The sequence below is a fragment of the Diaporthe citri genome (assembly GCF_014595645.1).
Source record: "Diaporthe citri strain NFHF-8-4 chromosome Unknown scaffold_9, whole genome shotgun sequence".
NCBI lineage: Eukaryota > Fungi > Ascomycota > Sordariomycetes > Diaporthales > Diaporthaceae > Diaporthe > Diaporthe citri.
Genome location: NW_025064854.1, coordinates 576,199 through 598,185, shown reverse-complemented (window position 1 = coordinate 598,185; position 21,987 = coordinate 576,199). Strand labels below are relative to the sequence as shown.

The 21,987-nt window shown below is 53.8% G+C and overlaps 7 protein-coding genes across 7 annotated transcripts; 3 read left to right on the top strand and 4 right to left on the bottom strand.

The window, feature by feature from the left end:
• Window positions 1-157: 157 nt before the first annotated feature.
• INS49_015313 (uncharacterized protein) lies at window positions 158-1,942 on the bottom strand (the record flags this gene model as incomplete). Its single annotated transcript, XM_043175995.1, has 7 exons — window positions 158-202; window positions 264-481; window positions 539-916; window positions 1,053-1,153; window positions 1,219-1,351; window positions 1,418-1,531; window positions 1,588-1,942. The coding sequence occupies 7 exons, from the start codon at window positions 1,940-1,942 to the stop codon at window positions 158-160; spliced, it is 1,344 nt and encodes a 447-aa protein (XP_043019450.1).
• Window positions 1,943-3,233: 1,291 nt separating this feature from the next.
• INS49_015312 (uncharacterized protein) lies at window positions 3,234-5,009 on the top strand (the record flags this gene model as incomplete). The annotated part of the gene is made up of 2 exons (XM_043175994.1): window positions 3,234-3,808; window positions 3,866-5,009. 2 exons carry the CDS (start codon window positions 3,234-3,236, stop codon window positions 5,007-5,009), a joined length of 1,719 nt encoding a protein of 572 aa, XP_043019449.1.
• Window positions 5,010-5,559: 550 nt separating this feature from the next.
• On the bottom strand, window positions 5,560-7,175 carry INS49_015311 (uncharacterized protein; the record flags this gene model as incomplete). The annotated part of the gene is made up of 2 exons (XM_043175993.1): window positions 5,560-6,353; window positions 6,446-7,175. 2 exons carry the CDS (start codon window positions 7,173-7,175, stop codon window positions 5,560-5,562), a joined length of 1,524 nt encoding a protein of 507 aa, XP_043019448.1.
• Window positions 7,176-8,592: 1,417 nt separating this feature from the next.
• Window positions 8,593-9,210, bottom strand: INS49_015310 (uncharacterized protein; the record flags this gene model as incomplete). Its single annotated transcript, XM_043175992.1, has 1 exon — window positions 8,593-9,210. One exon carries the CDS (start codon window positions 9,208-9,210, stop codon window positions 8,593-8,595), a length of 618 nt encoding a protein of 205 aa, XP_043019447.1.
• A 731-nt stretch (window positions 9,211-9,941) lies between these two features.
• On the bottom strand, window positions 9,942-10,393 carry INS49_015309 (uncharacterized protein; the record flags this gene model as incomplete). Its single annotated transcript, XM_043175991.1, has 3 exons — window positions 9,942-10,138; window positions 10,197-10,289; window positions 10,354-10,393. 3 exons carry the CDS (start codon window positions 10,391-10,393, stop codon window positions 9,942-9,944), a joined length of 330 nt encoding a protein of 109 aa, XP_043019446.1.
• Window positions 10,394-10,755: 362 nt separating this feature from the next.
• On the top strand, window positions 10,756-11,906 carry INS49_015308 (uncharacterized protein; the record flags this gene model as incomplete). The annotated part of the gene is made up of 2 exons (XM_043175990.1): window positions 10,756-10,991; window positions 11,090-11,906. The coding sequence occupies 2 exons, from the start codon at window positions 10,756-10,758 to the stop codon at window positions 11,904-11,906; spliced, it is 1,053 nt and encodes a 350-aa protein (XP_043019445.1).
• Window positions 11,907-14,976: 3,070 nt separating this feature from the next.
• On the top strand, window positions 14,977-20,952 carry INS49_015307 (uncharacterized protein; the record flags this gene model as incomplete). Its single annotated transcript, XM_043175989.1, has 6 exons — window positions 14,977-15,420; window positions 15,515-15,563; window positions 15,638-16,441; window positions 16,791-16,882; window positions 16,943-19,623; window positions 19,674-20,952. 6 exons carry the CDS (start codon window positions 14,977-14,979, stop codon window positions 20,950-20,952), a joined length of 5,349 nt encoding a protein of 1,782 aa, XP_043019444.1.
• Between the last annotated feature and the right edge of the window lie 1,035 nt (window positions 20,953-21,987).

Here is a 21,987-nt window from a genome sequence, read left to right as displayed (position 1 = left end):
CGAAATGCCGTGGCGTTTTGTCTTGTGTCACTACTTGTATCGGGTGCAAGCACTCGGACCTTCTAGTGGTGACACCCGTTTCAAGGCCAACAGGTTCGGCTTTCTTCAATTCACAGTCTCAGGAAGGTTGATGTTGAATCGTCTCACCCCTAATTAATTAGAGATAGCTCGTGAAACCATGATACTCGCCAACACACAGACGCTTGTGACCTACACAACTGTCAGCAGAAACTCATGCATTGCTCGATAACGAAATAACGTACCGACATAACAACAAAAGGTACTTCGAGCCACGGGTCTCCCCTTTTGTGAACATTGACCATGAGGTTTCGGGAAATAGGCCACATGATGAGTTGACCTATCGTCTCCGCAACCAGGACTGTACCATAAAGTCGTCCACGGAGTTTTGGTCCGGCCAGGGAAGTAACATATGACAACAGGGGCACTCTCAAGCCAAAGCCCGCAAAAAAGACCACAACAGCTATGATAATCAGTAAAGGGATATATTGTTCCACGGAAATTCCAAATGCCGACTCACCAATGGTTCGTGATGCAACAGTCGTAGCCGATGTCATGAAGGCGCCGCTAATTGCCATGAGCAAAAGGCTGCCACGGATTATCCAAGTGTCGATTTTTGCCTGATGTATTCTGAAGCGTCCCTGCGCGAAAGCGATACCCCAGGGAGCGAAGAATGCAAAGAGCACGACCCTAAAGATTTCGCCCGAAAAGATGGTAAGGAGAACATGCTGTAACGTCTCGTCTGGACGACGATTCACTAGCAAGTACGGGGTGACCGCCTGGAACGCAGTCTGGGCAAATGCTGGCAGAGTGAAGATGACAAGGATGAACAAGACTTTGCGTGACCTCAGCAGCGTGAGGAAGTTCGCTTGTCGAGAATCCTGGCCTGGCAAGACCACTGTTGTTTCATTTGTATGGGGTGATGCTGTCGACTCAGAATCTTCGGGATGTCCTGAATCATCTCGAATTGTAGACTCATCCACATATCTCAGGGCAACAAAACAGCCACAGAGAAAGAGCAGTGAAATTGATACCCCGAGGGTAGACTGATGGCAGGGTAGCGATAAAGGCAATAGTCGGAAAGATGGTTACAGTTACGAGGTAAGCTCCATATAAGAAGAAGTAAAGTTGACTCCTGGTCAGACATTAGCCACTGCCTCCATTCGGTTCGAAGAAAATGTCTTTTGACTTTCAGCTTACCTCTGTTCTTCATGGAGGCTTTCTGATGCGAGCAGATATATCAGAGCGACCGAGAGGGGAGTGCCGCCGCCAATGAGCCAAAAGGCTGAAGCGGCCCAAGTCAGTCGTAAGGGAAATATGTCAGAGAAAGAGGCTGGAATATAGTAGTTAGAAAGGCATATTCATTGATACATGACGAGGTGGCCAAAGATTTACTCACCTACGGCAACTGTCCAGAGGCAAGACAACAACTGTCCGACCAGGGCCAGGATTATAACTCTCTTCTTGCCACGCAGATCCGCAACCATGCCATACGGGAAAACTATGAGGAGCACTATAGCAGAATTAGACCCCATTTAGTCGAAGGGAGCGGCGTACGGACAGGCTCACATAGGATGGATGATATGCCCCAGTCCCAATTGAGCAGCTCACGCAGCTGCTGCACTACCGGCTCTTCAAAGTAACAATCGAATAGATCGACCTGTCCCCCGGGGCCAACCTTACCGGGTTCGTGGTCCTTCAAGTATTCGTAGCAAAGCTTCCGTAGTTTGAGCTCTCCAGAAGCGCTGCTGAAGAAGATCAAGTGCAACTGCAGGAGGACCAGCACAAGCACGAGGAGGATGATTTGCTTCTGCAGGAATTTAAGCCTGCGAACAGGTGACCTGTTGTCGCTGCCTCTAACCTCATCGGCCTGGTTGGCTAAGAGCCTGGTGGTTTCATCTGGCTCAGTCCTGTCTGCATCCATTTTGTCGGCGCTCCAAATCTCCCTATCTGAGCGTTAGGTTCAACTATGGGTGAATGGACAAGACATCATGAGGAAACAGACAGCGCGCTAGTTTACAATCTTGCTGACATCAGACCACCAGCAGCATGCGGTGATGGCTGCCTGACCCGCAGCGTGCTGTGCATTTGATACGTCTGCGCCTCTTCAGCTGCCACTCGGATCCTTCGAAGAGCCACATCATCCTACAAAAAAGTTGCAGCCAGGCTCAGGATATTTTGCGTCCCATGCTGTGTCAAAAGGAACAGTATGCCGCCTGGTATCAGGGCTTGAGCGCCACATTTGTACCCTTGTGCTTGTATTGCTGGGACGTCAGCTACCTAAGTACATAAGCAGAGAAACCAATCCGCGGACGCAAAAGGTGGCCTACGCCGTGTAGAATTCCGTGGTCCTGCAGTAGGCTTGAGAGCTATTCAGGTGGCAAAAGGCAGTGTCTCAGGCTCAATCAGGTCATCCGGCCGGCTAGTCACCGACGGAAGCCAATGAACCTTAGGTGTCGGAGCCCTTCCCCCGCAAAGAGCACAAACCCCCTAACGGAGGCTAATAGTGCCCCACATTAACTACCTACACTACGTTTTCATGACGCCGGACCGAGAAGTGTTCGGCCTGAGTCTGGCCAGCCAACCAACAGAGGGACATTGATCATCCGAAATGGGAGGCATTGGTAAAGCAAGATTTCGGTGTCAGAACATCGGAGGCGAGCTTCTGTGCTACCGTCTCCAGGTCTGCTATGTAGGCAGGTAGGAAAATACAGGTGGCTACTCCTGAGGAATCATGTCATCATCAACGTGGACAGCTCTAAGACATGGGCGCTAGATCTCACCAACGACCAATTAACAATTCTCCGACACGCCACCACGCTTTGGATGGGATTTTACCAGATTCCCATTCACAGAAACGCAACTTTGACAGAATGCGGAGATTTTGCTCCGTGCGCTGCGATATGGCTAACTTGCTCTAGCAATCTCGATGTGTCCTTGAACTCGAAGCTCGTCATAGACTCTTGAACGTCATGGCAGTATTTCGGCACAAGCGTGTGTTGTGTTTTTCGTAATGGAGAATTGCGGTGGCTCGACTGGCCAGGCTGGTGGAGGCGAGCTAGAGATTGAAGACAAGATGAGGTATAAGTTCGACTCGTTCTGCTTCGTCCATGCTCATGTCGTCCGCCAAGGTGTTTGCTGAAATGTTAAAATCAATGCAGACAGTCCCGAAAATCATTTCACAACCAATCGAAACAGCCAAGCAGACTCTCAACATGGCGCCCTCAGCAGATACCAGCTTCGCAGGGCATGTCGCCACCCAGTTCTCTGCATACGAGAAGGACCGTGGTGTGGCCTCCAAAGACGCCCTTTATGCGACTTCCAACGGGGCCCCAGTGCCTCACCCATACGAGGCTCAAAGAGTCGGCGAGAACGGCCCTTTGTTGCTGCAGGATTTCCATCTCATCGACCTTCTCTCACACTTCGACCGAGAGAGGATTCCCGAACGGGTCGTCCACGCAAAGGGCAGCGGAGCCCATGGATTCTTTGAGTGCACCAACCCCATACCCGGCATAACCGCGGCGGACATCTTCTCCGAGAAGGGCAAGAAATGTCCAGTCACGGTGCGCTTCTCAACAGTCGGTGGAGAGTCCGGCTCGCACGACTGTGCCCGTGATCCTCGAGGCTTCTCCGTCAAGTTCCGAACGGAAGACGGTAACTGGGACGTGGTTGCGAACAACACCCCAGTCTTCTTTCTACGCGACCCGGCAAAGTTCCCACACTTCATCCACACACAGAAGCGAGACCCTTCAACCCACCTGACCCATGCAGACGATTCGACCATGTTCTGGTTCGTGCCTCCCTCCCACTGGTGTGCCCGCGCTCATACTAACATAAATCGTCACAGGGACTACCTCTGCAACAACCCAGAGTCAATCCACCAGGTAATGGTGCTCATGGGTGATCGTGGAATCCCCGATGGCTACCGCTTTATGCATGGATACCTGGGGCATACCGTCAAGCTTGTCCCCAAGGACGGCCAGTGGGTTTACAGCCAGATCCATTTCAAGTCTCAGCAAGGAGTCAAGTTTATCACTCAGAAAGATTCAGCGTCCAAGTCCCCAGACTATAGCCAGAAAGATCTCTACGAGGCTATTCAAAATGGTGACTTCCCCAAGTGGTCTGTCGAAATCCAGACAATGACACCCAGGGAGGCCGAGGAGCTTTGGGAGAAGCAGAAGATCAACGTTTTCGACTTGACGCACGTCTGGCCACAGAAGCAGTTCCCTCTCACCAGGATTGGGGAGTTCACGCTGAACGAGAACGCCGTCAATTACTTCGCAGAGGTTGAGCAGGTTGCGTTCAGCCCAGCCCACATGCCACCAGGCATCGAGCCCAGCGCCGATCCAGTCCTCCAGAGCAGGCTGTTCTCGTACCCCGACACACACCGCCACCGCATCGGCGTCAACTACCAGCAGCTGCCAGTCAACGCCCCGAGGACAGGATACAAGTTCGGCAACTTCCAGCGGGACGGCCAGATGGCCTTCTTCAACCAGGGTGCCCGGCCTAACTACCTGTCCTCCATCGACCCGATCAAGTTCCGCGCCCGGACGGTCGACCTGGACAAGACGCACAGCCACTTCACGGGCGAGGCCATCGCCTTCCTGTCGGAGGTCCGGCCCGAGGACTTTGTCGCCCCCCGCGCGCTGTGGCAGAAGGTCTTCGACGAGCCTGCGCGCGAGCGCTTCATCTCCAACGTCGCGGGGAAGATGGAGGTCTGCAAAGAGAAGGAGTTTATCAAGCGCCAGATCGCCATCTTCCGCGAGGTCGACCCGGATATTGCCGCGCGCCTGGAGAAGGCCACGGGCGTCAAGGGGCATGATGGTATCGCGGGCCTCAGCTTTAATGGCACGCACAACGGTATGGCTTCCGACAAGAAGAATAGGTATGCGAACAGCATTGATGTCAGCAAGGGCGGGAGCGTGACTGCGAACAATGGTGCGCCTGTCTCTGGTACGCATAGGGTGGAGAATGGTTCCAACGGTCACTAATGCCAGGCGCGGAATGTTTCTGGATAGATAATTGTATACAAATATTAGTATCATTTTGAGACGGATGTGTTGTGAACCAATCGTCGTTCTTTTTGTTTTCTTTTCATGCTCTTTCTTCCTCCTCTTCCCCCATCCCCCCCACACGCCCCTTTTCGCTTTTTTTCTTTTTTCTTTTCGTTATTTTCTTTCCTTTGCCCCCTCTCTTTTCATTCTCTTTTCCTGAAGATAGAAGAAAAAAAAACCTCGTAAAAATTTATGTACCCGTCTCTGTGATAAGTTCTACGATCTTGGGACGTTTGTCACGAGAGGGAATACAGAGACAAGGCAGCTGTCCTCAATACGTCAATTCAAAGCAAGACGGCGCTCCCTTCTATGTAAGGAAGACGTCTGGTAGAAATTGTAGGCGAGGGGTTTTATGCCTGAGGGGTGTGGGGCCCAGAGCCTCAGTAAATGCTAGCAGTCAATGGGGCCCAGTCACACACATACTCACAACCTTCCCGACTGGAGAAAGCCTACAGCTGTCAACGGCTCTTCCATTGTATCTCAGAATTTACACCATGCCACCTGACCCGTCGTGCTGTGTCAACTCCATCTCCGCCTTCTTAGCCAGGGCTATGATCTCCTGATCCTCCATGAACTCGGCACTATCGCCGACAAGGTCAATCTTCTTGAGCCTGGAGAATCGACCTTTGGGGCCGCATTGGCGCAGCAATCCCACTATGTTGTCCTTAGTTGCCTGACCCGCCCCTGAGGGCGGAAATTTCCTTATTCTAAAAGAGAGTCCCAAGTCGGTGAGGCCCGGGGGCAGCAGTTCTGACAAGGGCGTAGGGGACGGATTGTTGTCGTAATGCTCGCGTCCGTACAGCACCACAAGATTGATCACAAGGGACTCCAGCTTAACGCACGGTAAGAGGCAGTCTCCCAAGCTTCCCGGATCAGAGTCACTCAAGTAATCATCATAGTCATCAGAACCTTCGATCAAGATCTTCTCCAGAGAGGCGGAGTGTAGCCTGATTGCGGCGGCGATGCTCTCGCTGTAGAGGATATCGCGGGTATCATTCCATTCCGATTGAAGGATCAACACCCGAAGGCGTCTGCATGATCGCGTCAGGACGCGGAATCCATTGTCGGTTACGAGGGACCCGTTTAGCAAATGGAGTTCTTCGACGCTTGATGTTCCGTTTGGAAACAAGTGGTCTGCCGGCGGCTGCAGTGCATTTCTCGAGCCCAAGGGGTCGGCTACGTCAAGTGTTAACCCAGCGATGTCCATGCCGAGGGCCTTGAAGACCCGCAGGCTCGGGAGACGGAAGAATGCTGCAGCGTGCATAAGTCCATTGGGACCGTCTGGATATATTAGTTACACGTCTGGGCCCCAGATACTCGAATTGTAGCCATTTGTATGGTGGCAAGTGGAGAAAAGACGGAAGTATACGTACAGTGGCCCAGCGAGACACAACGCAGCTTCGTGAACACGTCAGGTGCTCGCGGCAGGCCACGACCATCAACCCCGAGCGGCGATTGCACGCCCACTGCTATTCTCACAAGCCGCATCATCCACAAGCCTGGGTCTCCCTCAGTCCATGCGTCCACCATCAGGTCAAGCTCTTGAAGCCCCGTTGCCCAGGCCAGGACCAACGCAGCTATCGCACAGGGGGATCTCTGTCTAATCTGGCCGGCCCAGGAATCTTCTTCGCCATCATGGACCCGGGATGACAGCGTGGGATATGTCTCCTCAGCAGACTGGGCGAGCTGTTCCATTTCCACAGTGGAGCAGAAGGTCTGAGGCCACCTGTCATGTGGTGCTCGCGGGGTGCGGTTGTCGTCTTCTCGCCGCGCGCGCCCGTCCGGAGCCTGGGACCAGGATGAGGCTTCGTACAGAGCAAGGGACCTAACCTGGGAGCGCAGGTCTGGGTGCTTCAGAAGATGCAGCACGAATTTGGCACCGCTCTTTTCAGCCGGGCTCAGTTGCCAGTTGCGGACGAGCAGGGGATTGGCGACCGTATTGAACCGTCTGTTGACCTGCACCACCGGCAGCAGAGGATGTGGGCCAAATACCGGGAAGCTGTGTTCATCGTATCCTGGATATCCTGCTGCGACGTTTAGGAACATCTCGCGCAAGACTTCGTCAGGGACTGTCTCGAGGATTGTGATCGCTCGCGGCTGCATTTGTGTCATACTTGAATGATATTCCTCGATATCATCGCGGTCATTCATAATAGGTACGAGGGTGTAGCATACATGGAATTGAGGTGTGGGAAATTGCTGAAGTACTTGGGCAGATGATAGGTTTTGACGAAATAGCCTGTGATTTTGACGAGTTACCTGTGCATGACCCCCGCAAATTTGTTAGTGGTGGCAGTACCTGCAGATCGGCTTTCCCGCATAGAGCATGCCCAACACTACAAGGATTGGTACCTTTTGAAGTAAATCGTTTTGTACGTTGATTAATCAGGGAATATGACGGCACAATCAATTGACTGCGCTGCATTTCAAAAGCTGTTTGGACCCTGACCTTTCCTAAGAAGTAGCCTATGTTGCTGCGATTACATACGTCTGCTGTTTCTCTTCAACAGCAACCGGCAGCATACCAGCAGGTGGGCTGCAACCCGTTACGCTCCCATGGTTTCACTGACGGAGGATGAGGAGCATGCGCCGAAAGATCAACATGCAACACACTTAGGACGTAGGTCCAGGTCGACGACGTGGAATTCTGACTGGGAGGCCGTCAGGCTCGCTCCGGGAGCCATGCGACGTCGTCGAATTGGATTTAATCACGGGCAAAGAAGGTAGTCGGTGAGGACACCGATCATCCCACATGAAGGGATGAAGCACCCAACGGACTCATCGATGACTATCTTGCTGAAATTTCAGGTTGGACGCAAAATTCTAAAGCGTTTGAACAACTGCACAACTGAGAACACAAGACCTAGGTAGGTAATCCAAGTACAGGAAGTTGTCCCATAGGAGGTTGTCCCATAGGAGGTTGTCCCATACGAGGCTATTCTATAGAAATCTGTCCTATGGGCGGTTATCTTGAATGATTTATTTATTCCCCTGATTAAAGGTTATCATCCCAGATATAATATCACATAGGGTAACCTACAACAAGCCATACTTGATTTAAGGAGTGCTTAGCCTTATGTTACTGCCCCTAGTACCCGTGGAATATGTTATATTGTTGTAAGCAATGGTTAAACTTGGCTGGAACGGGCCGGCCCACGGAAATGAGCATTGGGAATTCCGCTCGCTCATAAAGAGCGCTTCGAGCTCGCGGGCCGGCTGCCCGCCCGCCGTGAGCGAGATGCTCCAGATGGCGAAGTCACTTTAGCTAGAATAGCACAATTTCCCGGAAGCACATGTAGGACGTCGCAATGATACACTGGTCTCTAACTAGCGATCCTGAAGTCCAAGATTCTGTATGTCTGTCTGATCTTGGGTTGCTACAGACAAATGTAGAGACAGGAGCTCTGCTCATACAGGGACGATGTAGCCACCAAGGCTGGCATGCCCAAACAGGTAGAGTGACTATGGCCAAATTGGCAATCTGAGAGGGAAGAACTCAAGCGCACAAGGCTGGTGTGAATCATTCCATGTCTACCCACTCGCTCTGTAGTCGAAGCACCGCGTCAAGCACATCTGTGGCGAATTCTCCGTTCCTGGCCACGACCTCCCTGACCTTAACCTTGAAATCCAACTTTTGCCCCCTGTCGTACTCCGCGGCCACGATATGGCAGGTAAGCGCGCGGAGGGGGTCGTCGTGACGTGTTCGCAGATAGACCTCCTCAATGAGTGAATCGAGGTGCACAAATCGGTCCCAATGAGCCCGCAAGGTGTGGGCGAAGCGCTCCCGGGCAAGAAGTTGAAGGGCTGGAATCTGGAGCTCCTTTGCGGCGATGTACACCTCAAAGTTGGCGAAGAGGCTGATTGTGTATGGAGCCTGCGGGGACGTCGCCGGACCCTGCCTCTCGACAGGTAGGTTGACAAGAGAGTCTTCATCGTCTAAAGGCTCGAAGTCATCGTCTGAGGAGTCGTGGTCCTCGCAACGGTCCGGCAGATATTCGTCCTGATCCCCAACCCCCTCATTCTCCTTCCCTTCGGATTTCTCCCTCTGAGTACAATGTCCCGTCCATTCTGGGTCGACCACATCGCTCACAACCGCAAGCGGCGCTTCAAGAGCGTGACGGACGTCGTCGACGGTCATGGCGAGGAGGAAAGGCGCCACAGTCTCCGGGTACTCGTCATCGGAGTATGTACGGTGATAGCAGAAATCCAGGATGCGACGTACCGTGCGAGAACCATACTCGTCCAGGTTCAAGGGTTCATCGCGCCCCTAGTATTGGCTATCATTATACTTGCACGTAGGGAGAGTGGGATGATCATGAAAGGTTGTTTGTGGGGACTCACCAGCCTGCGATGGTGGTGCGTCTGTTGACACGCGTGTGGAAGCGTGTCGGAGAGGCATTTTGTGCTTGGCTTGTGGCTAGGCTGATGGCGTTGTGGTCATGAGCTTGGTGGCCGTTTGCTAAGAATTGCAAAAGCGTTGAGTGGGTGGGAGGTTCGTTCGAAATGTTTTTAGATCGATTGAGCAAGAAAGTGACTTGAAGCCTCAGCCTTTCAAAATTTTTGACCTCCTTTTTAAAGGCAGAGGCAAGCTGCTCTAGGGCTTTATTAATACCTAGGCTTCTACTTGATGTGTGAGCAGGAGCAGCACTTCAGCAGTCATCTACTGACACCCTCACTCTAAACTGAATGCAAAGCAGTCCCCATCGCTTTCCACAAGAGCCTCATGGTCTCCTACAGGTGCAGAACATGCGGTAATGACATTGAATCTTGCGTGTGTTTATGGCATTTCATTTTACCTAAACATCATGAAGATTGCACAATGAACAGTGGAGAAGACCATGTTACCAGCCGTCCAAGCCGAGAGAACCCTTACACGCCGTAATTGAATTCCCTGAACTTCTTGAAGAAGTACCAAGTGGCCAGGCCACCTGTGGCGAAGAGACCAAGCGGCACAGGGGCCCTGAACTTGGTCTTGATACATCTGCTTGTTGCTGCACCGAGTAGGGTGACACTGCTGCCGAGCGCGAGCTCTGAGCCGTAATCCTTGTTCTCCTTGAGAAGGTAGCCTGCAAGAAATCGTCAATTCCGGTATTGATAGAAGGTGAATGACAGAAACAGACATACCAGCTAGGCCATATGAGGCGCCCAATCCGACGCCTGCAATGAGTGAGGGTCTTGAGCCACCTTTGACATATCCCATCGTTCCGCCGACAGCCACTGCAGGAGTCACGTTAGTAATCTCATGCTGCGCGAGGCGAGGACGGGAGATTGGTTTACTCACATAGGCCGGCTAGTGTGAAAGCTGGGTGATCGGCGCCCATTGTGTCTGTTGAGGATTCAGGTGTAGAGATTATTGCAGTTGCTGCAAGAGAAAGCTCAAGTCGAGATTTCTAAGCAAAGTCCGTCTGTCGCGAGATATTGCAACACCCTGGTCGATCTGGACCCCGAGTGCACCGACGGTCCGCCCGACAGGGGCCCCACCACCTGCTGTGGTGTATTGAGCACGGGCCCATTCTCCCAACGTCATCACTCCGGCGACCCACGGCGCAGCATCAACATCAACACCAACACCAACAATCAGCGTCGAACAGCCCCGCGTGCATCAGACCTCACTGGGTATGACAAGACCCGACGCGAGGTCTGACCATAAGCACCTACCGAAGATGTAGCCACAGACTCGACAATGACTGCCCAGTCCAAACCAATACCAGCCCTATACGTGGTCTACATCCTCCGCAGCACGGTCCGCCGTGCCTCGCTGTACATCGGATCTACGCCCCACCCCCCGCGACGCCTGAACCAGCACAACGGCAAGGCCAAGGGCGGCGCGGCGCGGACGTCACGCGACAGCCTGCGGCCATGGGAGATGGTGGGCGTGGTGTCTGGCTTCCCAAGCATGGTGGGCGCCTTGAAGTTTGAGTACGGCCTATCCAGTCCCGTCCAGTTTTCCATCCCGGCCTGAATCTCCCCCCCATTCTTGGTGCCTCGAGGTACTGACCCAACCGTGAGATACACAGATGGGCCCTAAACAACCCGCACCTATCGCTGCACATCTCCCCGGAGGACCGCCTCACGGTCTCGACGCAGCGCAAGCGCAATGGCCGGCCCAAGCGGCCGCCGCACACCATCTCGTCCATCCTCTCGAACCTGCACCTCCTGCTCCGCGTGCCCAGCTTCGCGAGGTGGCCTCTGACGCTGCGCCTGTTCGACCGGGAGGTGCACGCGCGGTGGGCCGGTTATCTCGCCGGCGCAGGGGTGGAGCCGCTGCGGTCGACGTTGGAGGTCGTCACGGACTTCAAGCCTGCTGCCGTCGTGGAGGCTGAGGCCAGGAGGAAAGAAGCAGCGCGGCGGAGTGTAATTGAGGACCTGGACGAGGATAAAGACGGCGGAGAGGACGAGGAAGAGCCCGAGGGGCCGAAGTGGGGAGTCCATGCCCTCCCTCTCGATTACGCGCCGCTGGGCCCGTATCTTGAGAAGGGGCAGAACGTTACCACTTTCGAGCGTGAGGGAAACTGCGTCGTCTGCCTCCAACACCTCGATCACGACAAGGGCTTATATGCAATGTGTTCCAACGGCGAGTGCGAAGGCATGGGCCACGTGGACTGCTGGAGTCGGCACCTACTGCAGGGCGAAGACAACGGGATGGTACTGCCTGTGGACGGTCGTTGCCCGAAGTGCGATGGCACGGTGAGATGGGGAGACATGATGAGGGAGCTTACACTTCGAGTAAGGGGTCAGAAGGAAGTGGAAAAGGTCTTGAAGAGTAGTAGGCGTGCTGCTGGCGTGACCAAGTCGAAGGCCAAAAGAAAAGTCAAGGCTAAGTCTGATGCTTGAATCTTCCTTAATTTATCAACGTGGAGATTCGCACTTGCCGAAACGGAGGGTACACCGGTACATCACTAGCACTAAACCACATAAGAAATCACATAATCAATACCCATATCTAACACCCACACCTAATTTACACACACCCAATTTATATAAATTAAGTATATAAATTAGGTATATAGGTATTAGGCATTAGGTGTATAGGTATTAGGGGTATGTGTGTTAGGTGTGTAGGTGTGTAGGTATTAGGTATGTAGGTATTGAACGTATGGGTATTAGATGTATAGGTGTTGGGTGTGAGTGTGTAAATTAAACCTGGGTGATGTGCTCTGATCAGCTGTAGCTATGGCGTGAGTTGGTGATGTATCAGTGTACCCTACGTTTTTGCAGGTGCGAATCTTCGTATTCCAAAGCTATACTTTCACATACATCAACAGGCTAGATGGAACCAGACCTGCTATACATAACACAATGGAGGTTGGAGATCCGCGACTCTATGAAGGTTGAAGAAGACAGCACAAACACAAATGGTCCTCTCGTCAGCGGCAAGCCACTGTGGTGATGCAGATAGACTTGCAATTTTGGACACACGGAAATACAGAACGGAGATCAGGTTTGGAATCCTGTCAGGTTCCTCGCCTAAACTGGTATGCAACATGTCAGGGTTAACGGCGGTGACGGCGATGTTGACCGGGTAGACGATCGAGAATGACGCTGGTGCAGGAGCAGTCCTATCTCAGCTCATCAGTGCACACCATCAGAATTGGAAAGAATCTACGTCCATGGCAAAACGGGGAGAATAATAGCTGGCCTGATGGGCTGAAGTCGAAATGCGGCTCCGGGGACGGATGGGCAGGTACGGTGTGTGCGAGGAGATGTCGTTGAAGGTCGGACCTGCCCTCCGGACCCGTTCAACGACATGTCTTTTTCTATTGGGCGGAGGCTGCAGGGGGTCGGCCGATGCAAGTCACCCGCCCCTGCCGATATCAGGGTCGCTCCCTGACCTCACCTCATCTTGAAGCAGCCCATCTGCCCCCTGCCCCTTTGCTCGAGCCACGAAATGGGCCACAGAAGGGACGGCCGCATTGCCGACAGTCTCAACCCGATGCACCGATTGCATCCCTTCGATTTACTTTGATTCCCGTTGTTGAGATGTTGGCCTATGGTTTGGCGTTGGAATAAGCTCGTTACCGAGCCCGTGGGAAAAAGTTGGGGTTGCAGATGGGGGGGCTCCAAGTTTTCGCCTAGATTGTGGCACCCCAGCCTGGGCAGGCCTCCTCAGGGCTGCAAACTGCTGGCTGCCACATTGCCCGCCCGGCTCGGCCGACTTTTCGCCTTGCCAACCCAAGCACCAACACGCACGCCGGCCCGCAAGCATCAATTGATGTCCCTCCCCACCTCAGATCCAGACATCAGCCCACTAACCGACCAACTGACCGGCCAAACCACCCGAGAGCACTAGCCTCCCATATTCAATCCATCTCACGGGCAACGTCAATCAGGCCGCGATTTAAACTTGATCAGAGCTGTGCTAGCTACCAGGTCTCCGCCCTAACCAATTGCTAGTATCAACCTAGGTGACAACTCCCTGCCTAGGCAGTTGTCTAGGTCGGCTATGCCCCGTGGTCATTGCGATGCGACAGTGTCAAGATCTTGTGTCATGAAGCCGACCGTCCGTCGCTGGGTACATCCGTGCTGGTACCTCGGCTTACGCCCTTTGAACCGCCTGGGAACAGCCACCCACACACTCGGGCAATTGCAGCAGCCAGGGGACAAGCAGGATGTTGGGGATCTTTGTGCATGTCGCATCTGAAACGGCTGCTGTGTTCTACGGACTCGAAGTCTGGGATTGCAGGTGGTAAAATGGGCAGATGGTTGAAGTCAGGGAGCAGCGACGCTGAGTTGACGGTACCTGGGCTTGTACCAGATTCGCCACCGCTCCCAGGTACAAGAGTAAAAGTGGATCCCTGCACACGCATGCACCATATCAGCCTCCAGATGATGATGATGGATTGAACGTCCCGTCCCACCCAAGTCTTTGCTGTCTGGCCCTGCCTGGTCCTGCCTGGTTGTCCCATGTCCCATGTCCCAAATCCATGCCGCCCATGTCAATCGGTGCCACGCCTCTCTCCAGCTTTTCTGAAAGGGTCCCATTCTCCCCCCCCGGTTGCCCTGCACGCCTCTGCGTGCCATCTAGTCTACTGTTCGTTGCTCACATTCGGGTTTTGGCGTGCTTTATGCGCCCGCACAGATGCAGCCGTTCTGATAGCCAGCCCTGTCTGCGGTCGACTGCCTGTTCCTTCTCTCCCTCTTCCCTCTTTTTCTCACTTCTGACCCGCTCGCTTTCCCCATGCCCACGCCCGGTCCGTGCCTGGGCACCGTAGAGTAGTAGAGTACGTACCCGCCCATTCCTATTCCCACCTTACGATACATGTACCCCGTTGCCATATCCCGCACCTTCCCTCTCATTCCCGCTCTTACAGCACAGCACAGCCTACACACGCTCCCGCCTTTTCTTTCACTCTCTCACTTCGCATTTGCCCCGTCCGCTACTCTCTTGTCCCTTGCCTGCGATCCTCCAGGCCATCGGAGCCCTTCATCCCTGGCAAATCCCCCCCCTTCTCTCCCCAAGGCGCACTGGTCTCACCACCTACAAGGCCAGCGCAAAACATATCTGACCTAGACCGCATCCGTCTGACTTGACTAGTGATAAGCGCATGAGCCAGTGTCGCCTCGATCCCCAGCGAACTCTCTTTCCTCTGTCCTTCTTGCCGACAATCCTGCCTACTCCGCCCGCCTGCCCGACCACGTCGATATGGTACCTCGAATTTGAGTACGACCGGAAACACACCCGCCAGCGAGCAACTGCTCGGTAGCAACAGATTTGGTCGACTGTGCGACAACACGGAGAAGATCGGCATGCACTGCGATGCGATCGTGTCTACCTGCACCCGACTCCCAAGTGTTGCGTGAAGGACCGCCATACAATTGCTGCGACATAGTCCGACCTCAACCTTGACCAGGCTACCCCATTGCCTGCCCTCCTCGACACTTCTCCGCAACAACCCTCTCCACGATGCCTTTCACTGCGACCAACGCTGCCGCCGCGAGCGGTCCCAGCGCCGCCGGCACCTCGAGTGCAAATCCCAGCTCGAGAGCCTCACCCGCCGTGGGCGCTCCACCGACGACCCAAGCCCTCTCCTCCAAACCAAAGCCGGTGCAGGCCAACCCGAACGGCACTTCTGCACATCCACATACCGCCTTGAGCAATATGACGAGCCTGCCGTTGGATTTGTCTTCAGTCGAACGCCGAGGCCTGCCTACGGCGCCCAAAGAGCCCGTCAAGAAGACGGGCCGCATCTATGACCTGGAGGATGCGCCAGTTTACCAGCCTACAGAGGAAGAGTGGAAGGATCCCATGGAATATATTCGCAAGATTACACCCGAAGCCAAGGATTACGGCCTCTGCAAGATTATTCCACCAGATTCTTGGAACCCAGATTTTGCTATTGACACAGAGGTAAATATCTTCATCATGCGCCGCTCTGAGTCTTGCTCTCGCCCCTGAGCTATCACGGCATGTCAAGCGGTCATGTGGCTGACAAGCAGCACAGAGATTTCACTTCCGCACTCGGAAACAGGATCTCAATTCTGTTGAAGGCAGTAAGCATCTCTCACCCCCTATCCCACAGCATTCTTTGGTACTGGAGAAACTAAGTGCGCCCACTCCGCGATAGGCAGCCGAGCCAATATCTCGTACGTCGACTCGCTTCTCAAATTTCACAAGCAGAATGGGGGTCACATGGTCCGAATGCCGTATGTCGACAAGCGGCCGTTGGATCTCTGGCGGCTCAAGAAAGCTGTCGAGTCTCGCGGTGGCTTTGAAAAGGTCTGCAGGTCCAAGAAATGGGCTGAGATCGGCCGCGACCTGGGCTACAGCGGCAAGATTATGAGCTCCCTTTCGACTTCCCTGAAAAACTCGTACCAGAAATGGCTATGTCCATACGAGGAGTACCTTCGGCTTGCCAAACCTGGTGTCTATCAGCAACTGGAGACGGAAAACGGCGGGCCACTGACACCAAGCCCAGCCCCAAGCCCCATGAAGCATTCGAACATGCCCACGCCCTCCAGCCTCAGAGGTGAATCCCCTGCACGATTCGCATCATCCGCATTGCAGGCCTCTGTAAATTCAGAGAGGGATACGCCGATGCAGGAGGCCCAACCATCGGCACCCTCGGCACCGCAGTCTGTCACCAGTGGATTCACAGCCATCAATTCCGGTGGTTTCACCGCAGTGAATTCGGGGTTCACCAGTGTCAATCGCCCGCCCGCGGCTGATGTCAAATCTGGCACCCCTTCAAAACAGTTTACGAGTCCTATGACTTCGAGCAAAAACACGCCGGAGTACCGACCTTCTGGCCTGGGACCAGCAAACTCGCTGAAGAGGCAGATGAGCGTTGACAGCCTCGACTCGGCCAGGGAGAACGGCCTTGACAAGGACGATGACAACGGTAGCCGGAGGAGTAAGCGGCTCAAGAAAGGTAAGTTTTGCATCCCCATGCTCTATTCCTTTGATTCATCCATCGCAAGTGATGTTCGGGTTGGCACCACGTGGCAATTGTGGTTTTCGCAGCGGTGGCGATTCCGATTCATTCACCGTTTCTTCCGCTTGTCGGCGGAGCCCTGCCACATAACACAAACCGGTTGCAGCTAGCCCAAAACTCAATCTGGGCGCCTCACACGACTGAGCAAAGTAGCAGCCTGGGTGGGAGTTGTGGTGTGTGGGTCGAGTCATGCAATCAACCGCTTCAGCATGCGTGTCCGGGATACAGGGGATCTTACAGCATCTCATTGGAAGGATCATCCGGCTAATGCGTTCTTGACTTACAGAAGCCGTTCCTACCGTAGCTGGATCCCACATGTCCATGTTTCGGCCGATGCCCCGGCTATCGCCCCGAGAAGACACGTCCGGCCCGGGAGAGGTAAGTCGGCCCCTACCAAACAATGTACTGGATGAAGCGCTACTGACTGAACACATGCAGAAATGCACACATTGCGGCAAGGCTGAAGAGACCGGTTTCCTCGCCGTTTGCGAGTCGTGCGACCACGCTTATCACGGTGCTTGTTTGGATCCGCCGCTTAAAACAAAGCCTGACTCCGAATGGAACTGTCCCAGATGTCTCGTCGGCGATGGCCAATTCGGTTTCGAGGAAGGCGGACTGTACTCGTTACGCCAATTCCAAGAGAAGGCTGCGGATTTCAAGCAGGGTTACTTCGAGAAGCGCATGCCATTCGATCCCGTACTGGGCTGCGCAAGACCAGTCACCGAGGATGACGTTGAACGCGAGTTTTGGCGCTTAGTCACCGATGTTGACGAGGAGGTACAGGTTGAATATGGCGCTGACATCCACTGCACTACACACGGATCCGGATTCCCTACTGTCGAGAAGCATCCTACCAACCCCTACTCAACCGACCCATGGAACCTGAACATCCTTCCATATCACCACGAGAGCCTGTTCAGACATATCAAGTCGGATATTTCAGGAATGACTGTGCCTTGGGTGTATGTCGGCATGATCTTCTCCACCTTCTGCTACCATAATGAGGATCACTATGCGTACTCCGCAAACTACCAGCATTTCGGCGCGACGAAAACTTGGTATGGCATCCCTGCCGAGGACACCGACAAGTTCGAGAAGGCAATGAAGGAGGCCGTTCCGGAGTTATTCGAGACCAACCCTGATCTACTGTTTCAGCTCGTCACGCTACTCACACCTGATCAGCTGAAAAAAGCCGGTGTACGCGTCTATGCTGTTGATCAGCGTGCTGGCCAGATGGTCATCACATTTCCGTCAGCATATCATGCTGGCTTCAATCACGGGTTCAATTTCAATGAGGCGGTCAACTTTGCTCCTTGCGACTGGGAGCCCTTTGGACTGGACGGGGTTGAGCGTTTGCAAGCATATCGGCGACAGCCCTGCTTCTCCCACGATGAGCTCTTGTGGACTGCTGCGGATGGAACCATAAGCAACAGCTTGACGATCCCGACGGCAAAGTGGTTGGCTCCCGCACTCGAACGGGTTCACCGGCGCGAATTCGCCGAGCGAGAGGACTTTGCCGCAAAACATTTCTCGGCGTCGCCTCACAAATGTGCTCTCGGTGGCGAGAATGAAGGAGAGCCGTGTCCCCTTTCGTTCAAGATTGACGACACAGACGTCTCGGAGGAAGAGTATTCGTGCGCGTACTGCAAGGCGTTTGCCTACCTGTCGAGGTTCAAATGCCTGAAATCTGGCAAGGTCTATTGTCTAATGCATGCAGGAAGCCAGCCCTGTTGCGATGCGACGCAAAGCAGTCGATACCTTGGCCAGGACCACGAACTTATATTCCGGAAGTCGGACGAGGTCATCACTGCAACCAGCAAGAAGGTCTCCGAAAAGGCGAACGTGCCTGAGGCATGGGAGGAGAAATACGACAAGGTGCTCGATGAGGAGGCAACCCCTTCGCTGAAGACCTTGCGGAATCTACTTAACGAAGGAGAACGCATACCGTACGAGCTCAAAACCCTACCTCTCTTGCGAGCGTTTGTTGACCGTTGTAACCGCTGGGTCGAAGAGGCAACCAATTACACGATCCGCAAGCAACAGAATCGACGAAAGAACGAAAAGGCCTGGCAAACCGGGCTGCGCAAGTCGATAGGCAGCGCGTATCAAGACGAAAAAGAGCGCGAGATGCGCAAGGCTGAGAACATCAACCGCCTTCTGCATGAAGCAGAGCAGATTGGATTCGACTGCCCAGAAATACAGCTACTCCAGGACAGGGCGGATGCGATCAGGACCTTCCAGGAAAATGCGAGGAACGTGATCAACCACCCATCCATGCACCAGGTGGAGGCGGTTGAAGAATTGCTCGAGGAGGGCAATGGTTTCAACGTCGACCTTGAGGAGATGGAGAAGCTCTCCAAGGTCCTAGACAAGCTGAAGTGGAACCAAAAGGCCAAGGCCAACCGCAGCGTTTTCATGTCTTCACAGGAGGTTGCGGAACTCGTTGAAGAGGCTAGGCGTAGCGGGATCGAGGCCTATAACGACCACCTCAGTTTCTATGTTGAGCAGCTCACTGCGGGCTTTCAATGGGAGAAGAAGGCAAAGGAGATCATCGAAGCAGATGTCATACACTATCCCCAGCTGGAAGCGCTTTCGCAACAGGCTATGCAGAACCTCCTCCCAGTGTCAGCAGAGGTGCTGGCCCAGGTTGACCAGATTTTGCACAAGCAACGGGAGGCATTGCGTCAAATCGCTGATCTGAATACTCGGACGAGGAACGAAGACTTCCGCAAGAGGCCTAGGTACACAGAGGTTGCCGACATCATGAAAATGGTTGAAGACCTCCAGTCGAAGCCTCCAGGGACACTCGACCTAGAGAAGGAGCAACGGCGCCATGAGGACTGGATGCGCAAAGGCAAGAAGCTCTTCGGAAAGACAAACGCGCCGCTGCACATCCTCAAGAGCCACATGGAGTACGTTTTAGAACGGAATCTTGACTGCTTCGACATCACCAAGGACAAGCCCCGCCTGCCAGCAGAGCCAGCCTCGAGAGAGCCGACGCCTGAGAAGGAGAAGAATGCCGCATACAGGTGGGACGATCCCAAGTTCAGAGAGGTCTTCTGTATCTGTCGTCGAATTGAGGCAGGCATGATGATCGAGTGCGAGTTGTGTCATGAATGGTGAGTGCTCTTGCTCTTAGTAAATCGAGAATCTTGCTAACCTCACCTAGGTACCACGGCAAGTGCCTGAAGATCGCTCGCGGGAAGGTCAAAGAGGAAGACAAATACACATGTCCAATATGCGACTGGCGAGTGAAGATCCCTCGAGACGCAGCAAGGCCGAGGCTCGAAGACCTACTCGACTGGGATGAAGAGATCCCCAATCTGCCGTTCCAGCCCGAGGAAGAGACCGTCTTGAAGCAAATCATCGACAATGCCCAGACCTTTCGAAATCACATCCACTCATACTGCAATCCTGTACTGTCCACGAGGAACGAGGCCGAAACTCAGCGATTCTACCTGCGCAAGATAGAGGGTGCGGAGATTCTCCTTGCCAACGAGACAAACTTCTTCCGCCAAGAGTTGCACAAGTGGCACCCCGTCGCCCCAAATCCTCCCCCAGTCATCGAAGTGTCGAAGAGCACCCGGAAGCCCCGGCCTACTAAGCTGGACAAGTTGCTGCTTCAGCATGGGGTCACTAACGTAGAGGACTTGCCGGAGCATGTGAAGTCCAAGGGATTGAGCCTGAAGCGCAAGCGCCAGAATGCTGAAATGGCCGCTCAGGCTCACCAGCAGGCCGTCGCAGGATCCTCTACCGCTGGCCCAGCAACGAGTCCTGGTGTGAACAGCTATGCCTCGTACTACCAGAGAGGCACATCGTCACAACCACAGACTCCGGGATTGTCGATCGCGAGCAGCTCTCACGCCCATCCATCACGTGATCCCGGATCGTCGTCATCCTCGACTCATCACGGCCACCCATACGGGCGAGCTGACTCCAGTGGTCCGGTGATTCGCCCTGAGAACATGGACCTCGACAGTACCAATGCCAATATCCATCCCAACTTTTTCATGCCGTCCGGCGGAGGACCACAGATCATGGCAGACAGTATCTCTGGTCCTTCGCTCGAGGACCGTTTACTCCGCGGCCAGCCGGAGGATTCAACATTGAAAGACTACATGGCAACTGAAGCAGGTCAACAAACTGCTCTTGAGATGCTGTCCAAAACCCAGGAGGGGCGACGAAAGGCCGAGGAGATCTTTGGTCCTGGTGCCTTCGATACCGTCCGAGCGGCTATGAGTGGAGCGGACGACGCTGGTATCGACGATGGGGCTGTGGACCAGATGTTTGCCGACATGGTCAACCAAGATGATGAGGATGAGCTCAAGGTCAAGGGGAAGGGCACTGCCGGCAAAGGCAGTGCCAGCAACAGAGACGAGGAGAAGATTACCGCTGAGAGCCTGGAGAACGAGAGGAACGGCCTGGATGCACTACTGGACAGGGACTAGAGTTTCTGGACAGCTTAGCGTTTACGGCAAGAGGCAAGCTGTCGTTCAATTTGTCGACGGAAATGATGTTCGGCTGTTACGACCTGACTAGACTTTGATGTCGTTTTGCATGCCGGAGTTTTGAGAACAAAACCACTATAACAAGGAGAGGGAGGCATGATTCGTTTTGTTTTGATTTCCCGCATTTCTTCCTTCTACCCCGCTTGCATCTAGAAGCTGTTGCTCAACAGGGGGGGGGCGCGGAGACATCCCACCGGAAGACAGGGACGAGACGGAGAGGAACACGAAAAAAGCAAAGGCGTTTCAGCGGCATTAGTGCAGGGATACCACATACCACATACCACGACGAAATAATACGGTGATTTCGCATCCAAAGGTGTATGGGCGGTCGGTTTGGTCTGACATTGTTGGCGAGAAGGAAAAGATGGAAGGAAGGGTGTGTGTGTGTTGTGTGACACCTGAACAAGAGTCTCTCTTTTGTTGCTACCCCGGATGAACACCGATCGTGTACGAATAGATATATCACCTTGCTACGATTTGACATGGAAATGAAGAAATACTTTGGTCGGCTCCATCCCTGAGTAGGTCACAGACGACCTGAGCAAGACATTTTTTGATGCGCCGCGTCGTGGGCCCGTGTGTGTGTGTGTGTGTGTGTGTGTGTGTGTGTGTGTGTGTTGTTGGTCGCACTGATGGCTTTAAGGATTTGTCAGGATCGTGATGAATTGGGACGCAAGATAACGAGTAGACTTGGCCCCTGAGCTGGCGCCGTACGCTCAACTTGTCCATGAGACTCGAGAGCGAACGGGTCATTTAATGGTGATGCCTGCGGCCTCGGCGTTGATCTCGCACTCGAATGGAGACTTTTTTGGCTTGTGCCTGGCTCCATCAACAGCCAAAGCTGACAGGACGAGTGTACAAATGCCAGTCATTCAAGGAGCAGTCACAGCGACACGAGCAGGGCCACACATCACACGCTGTCCCAGTCTTGAATAATCTAATTTCAGTTTTTGTCTTTTACTGTTTTGGTTTCTC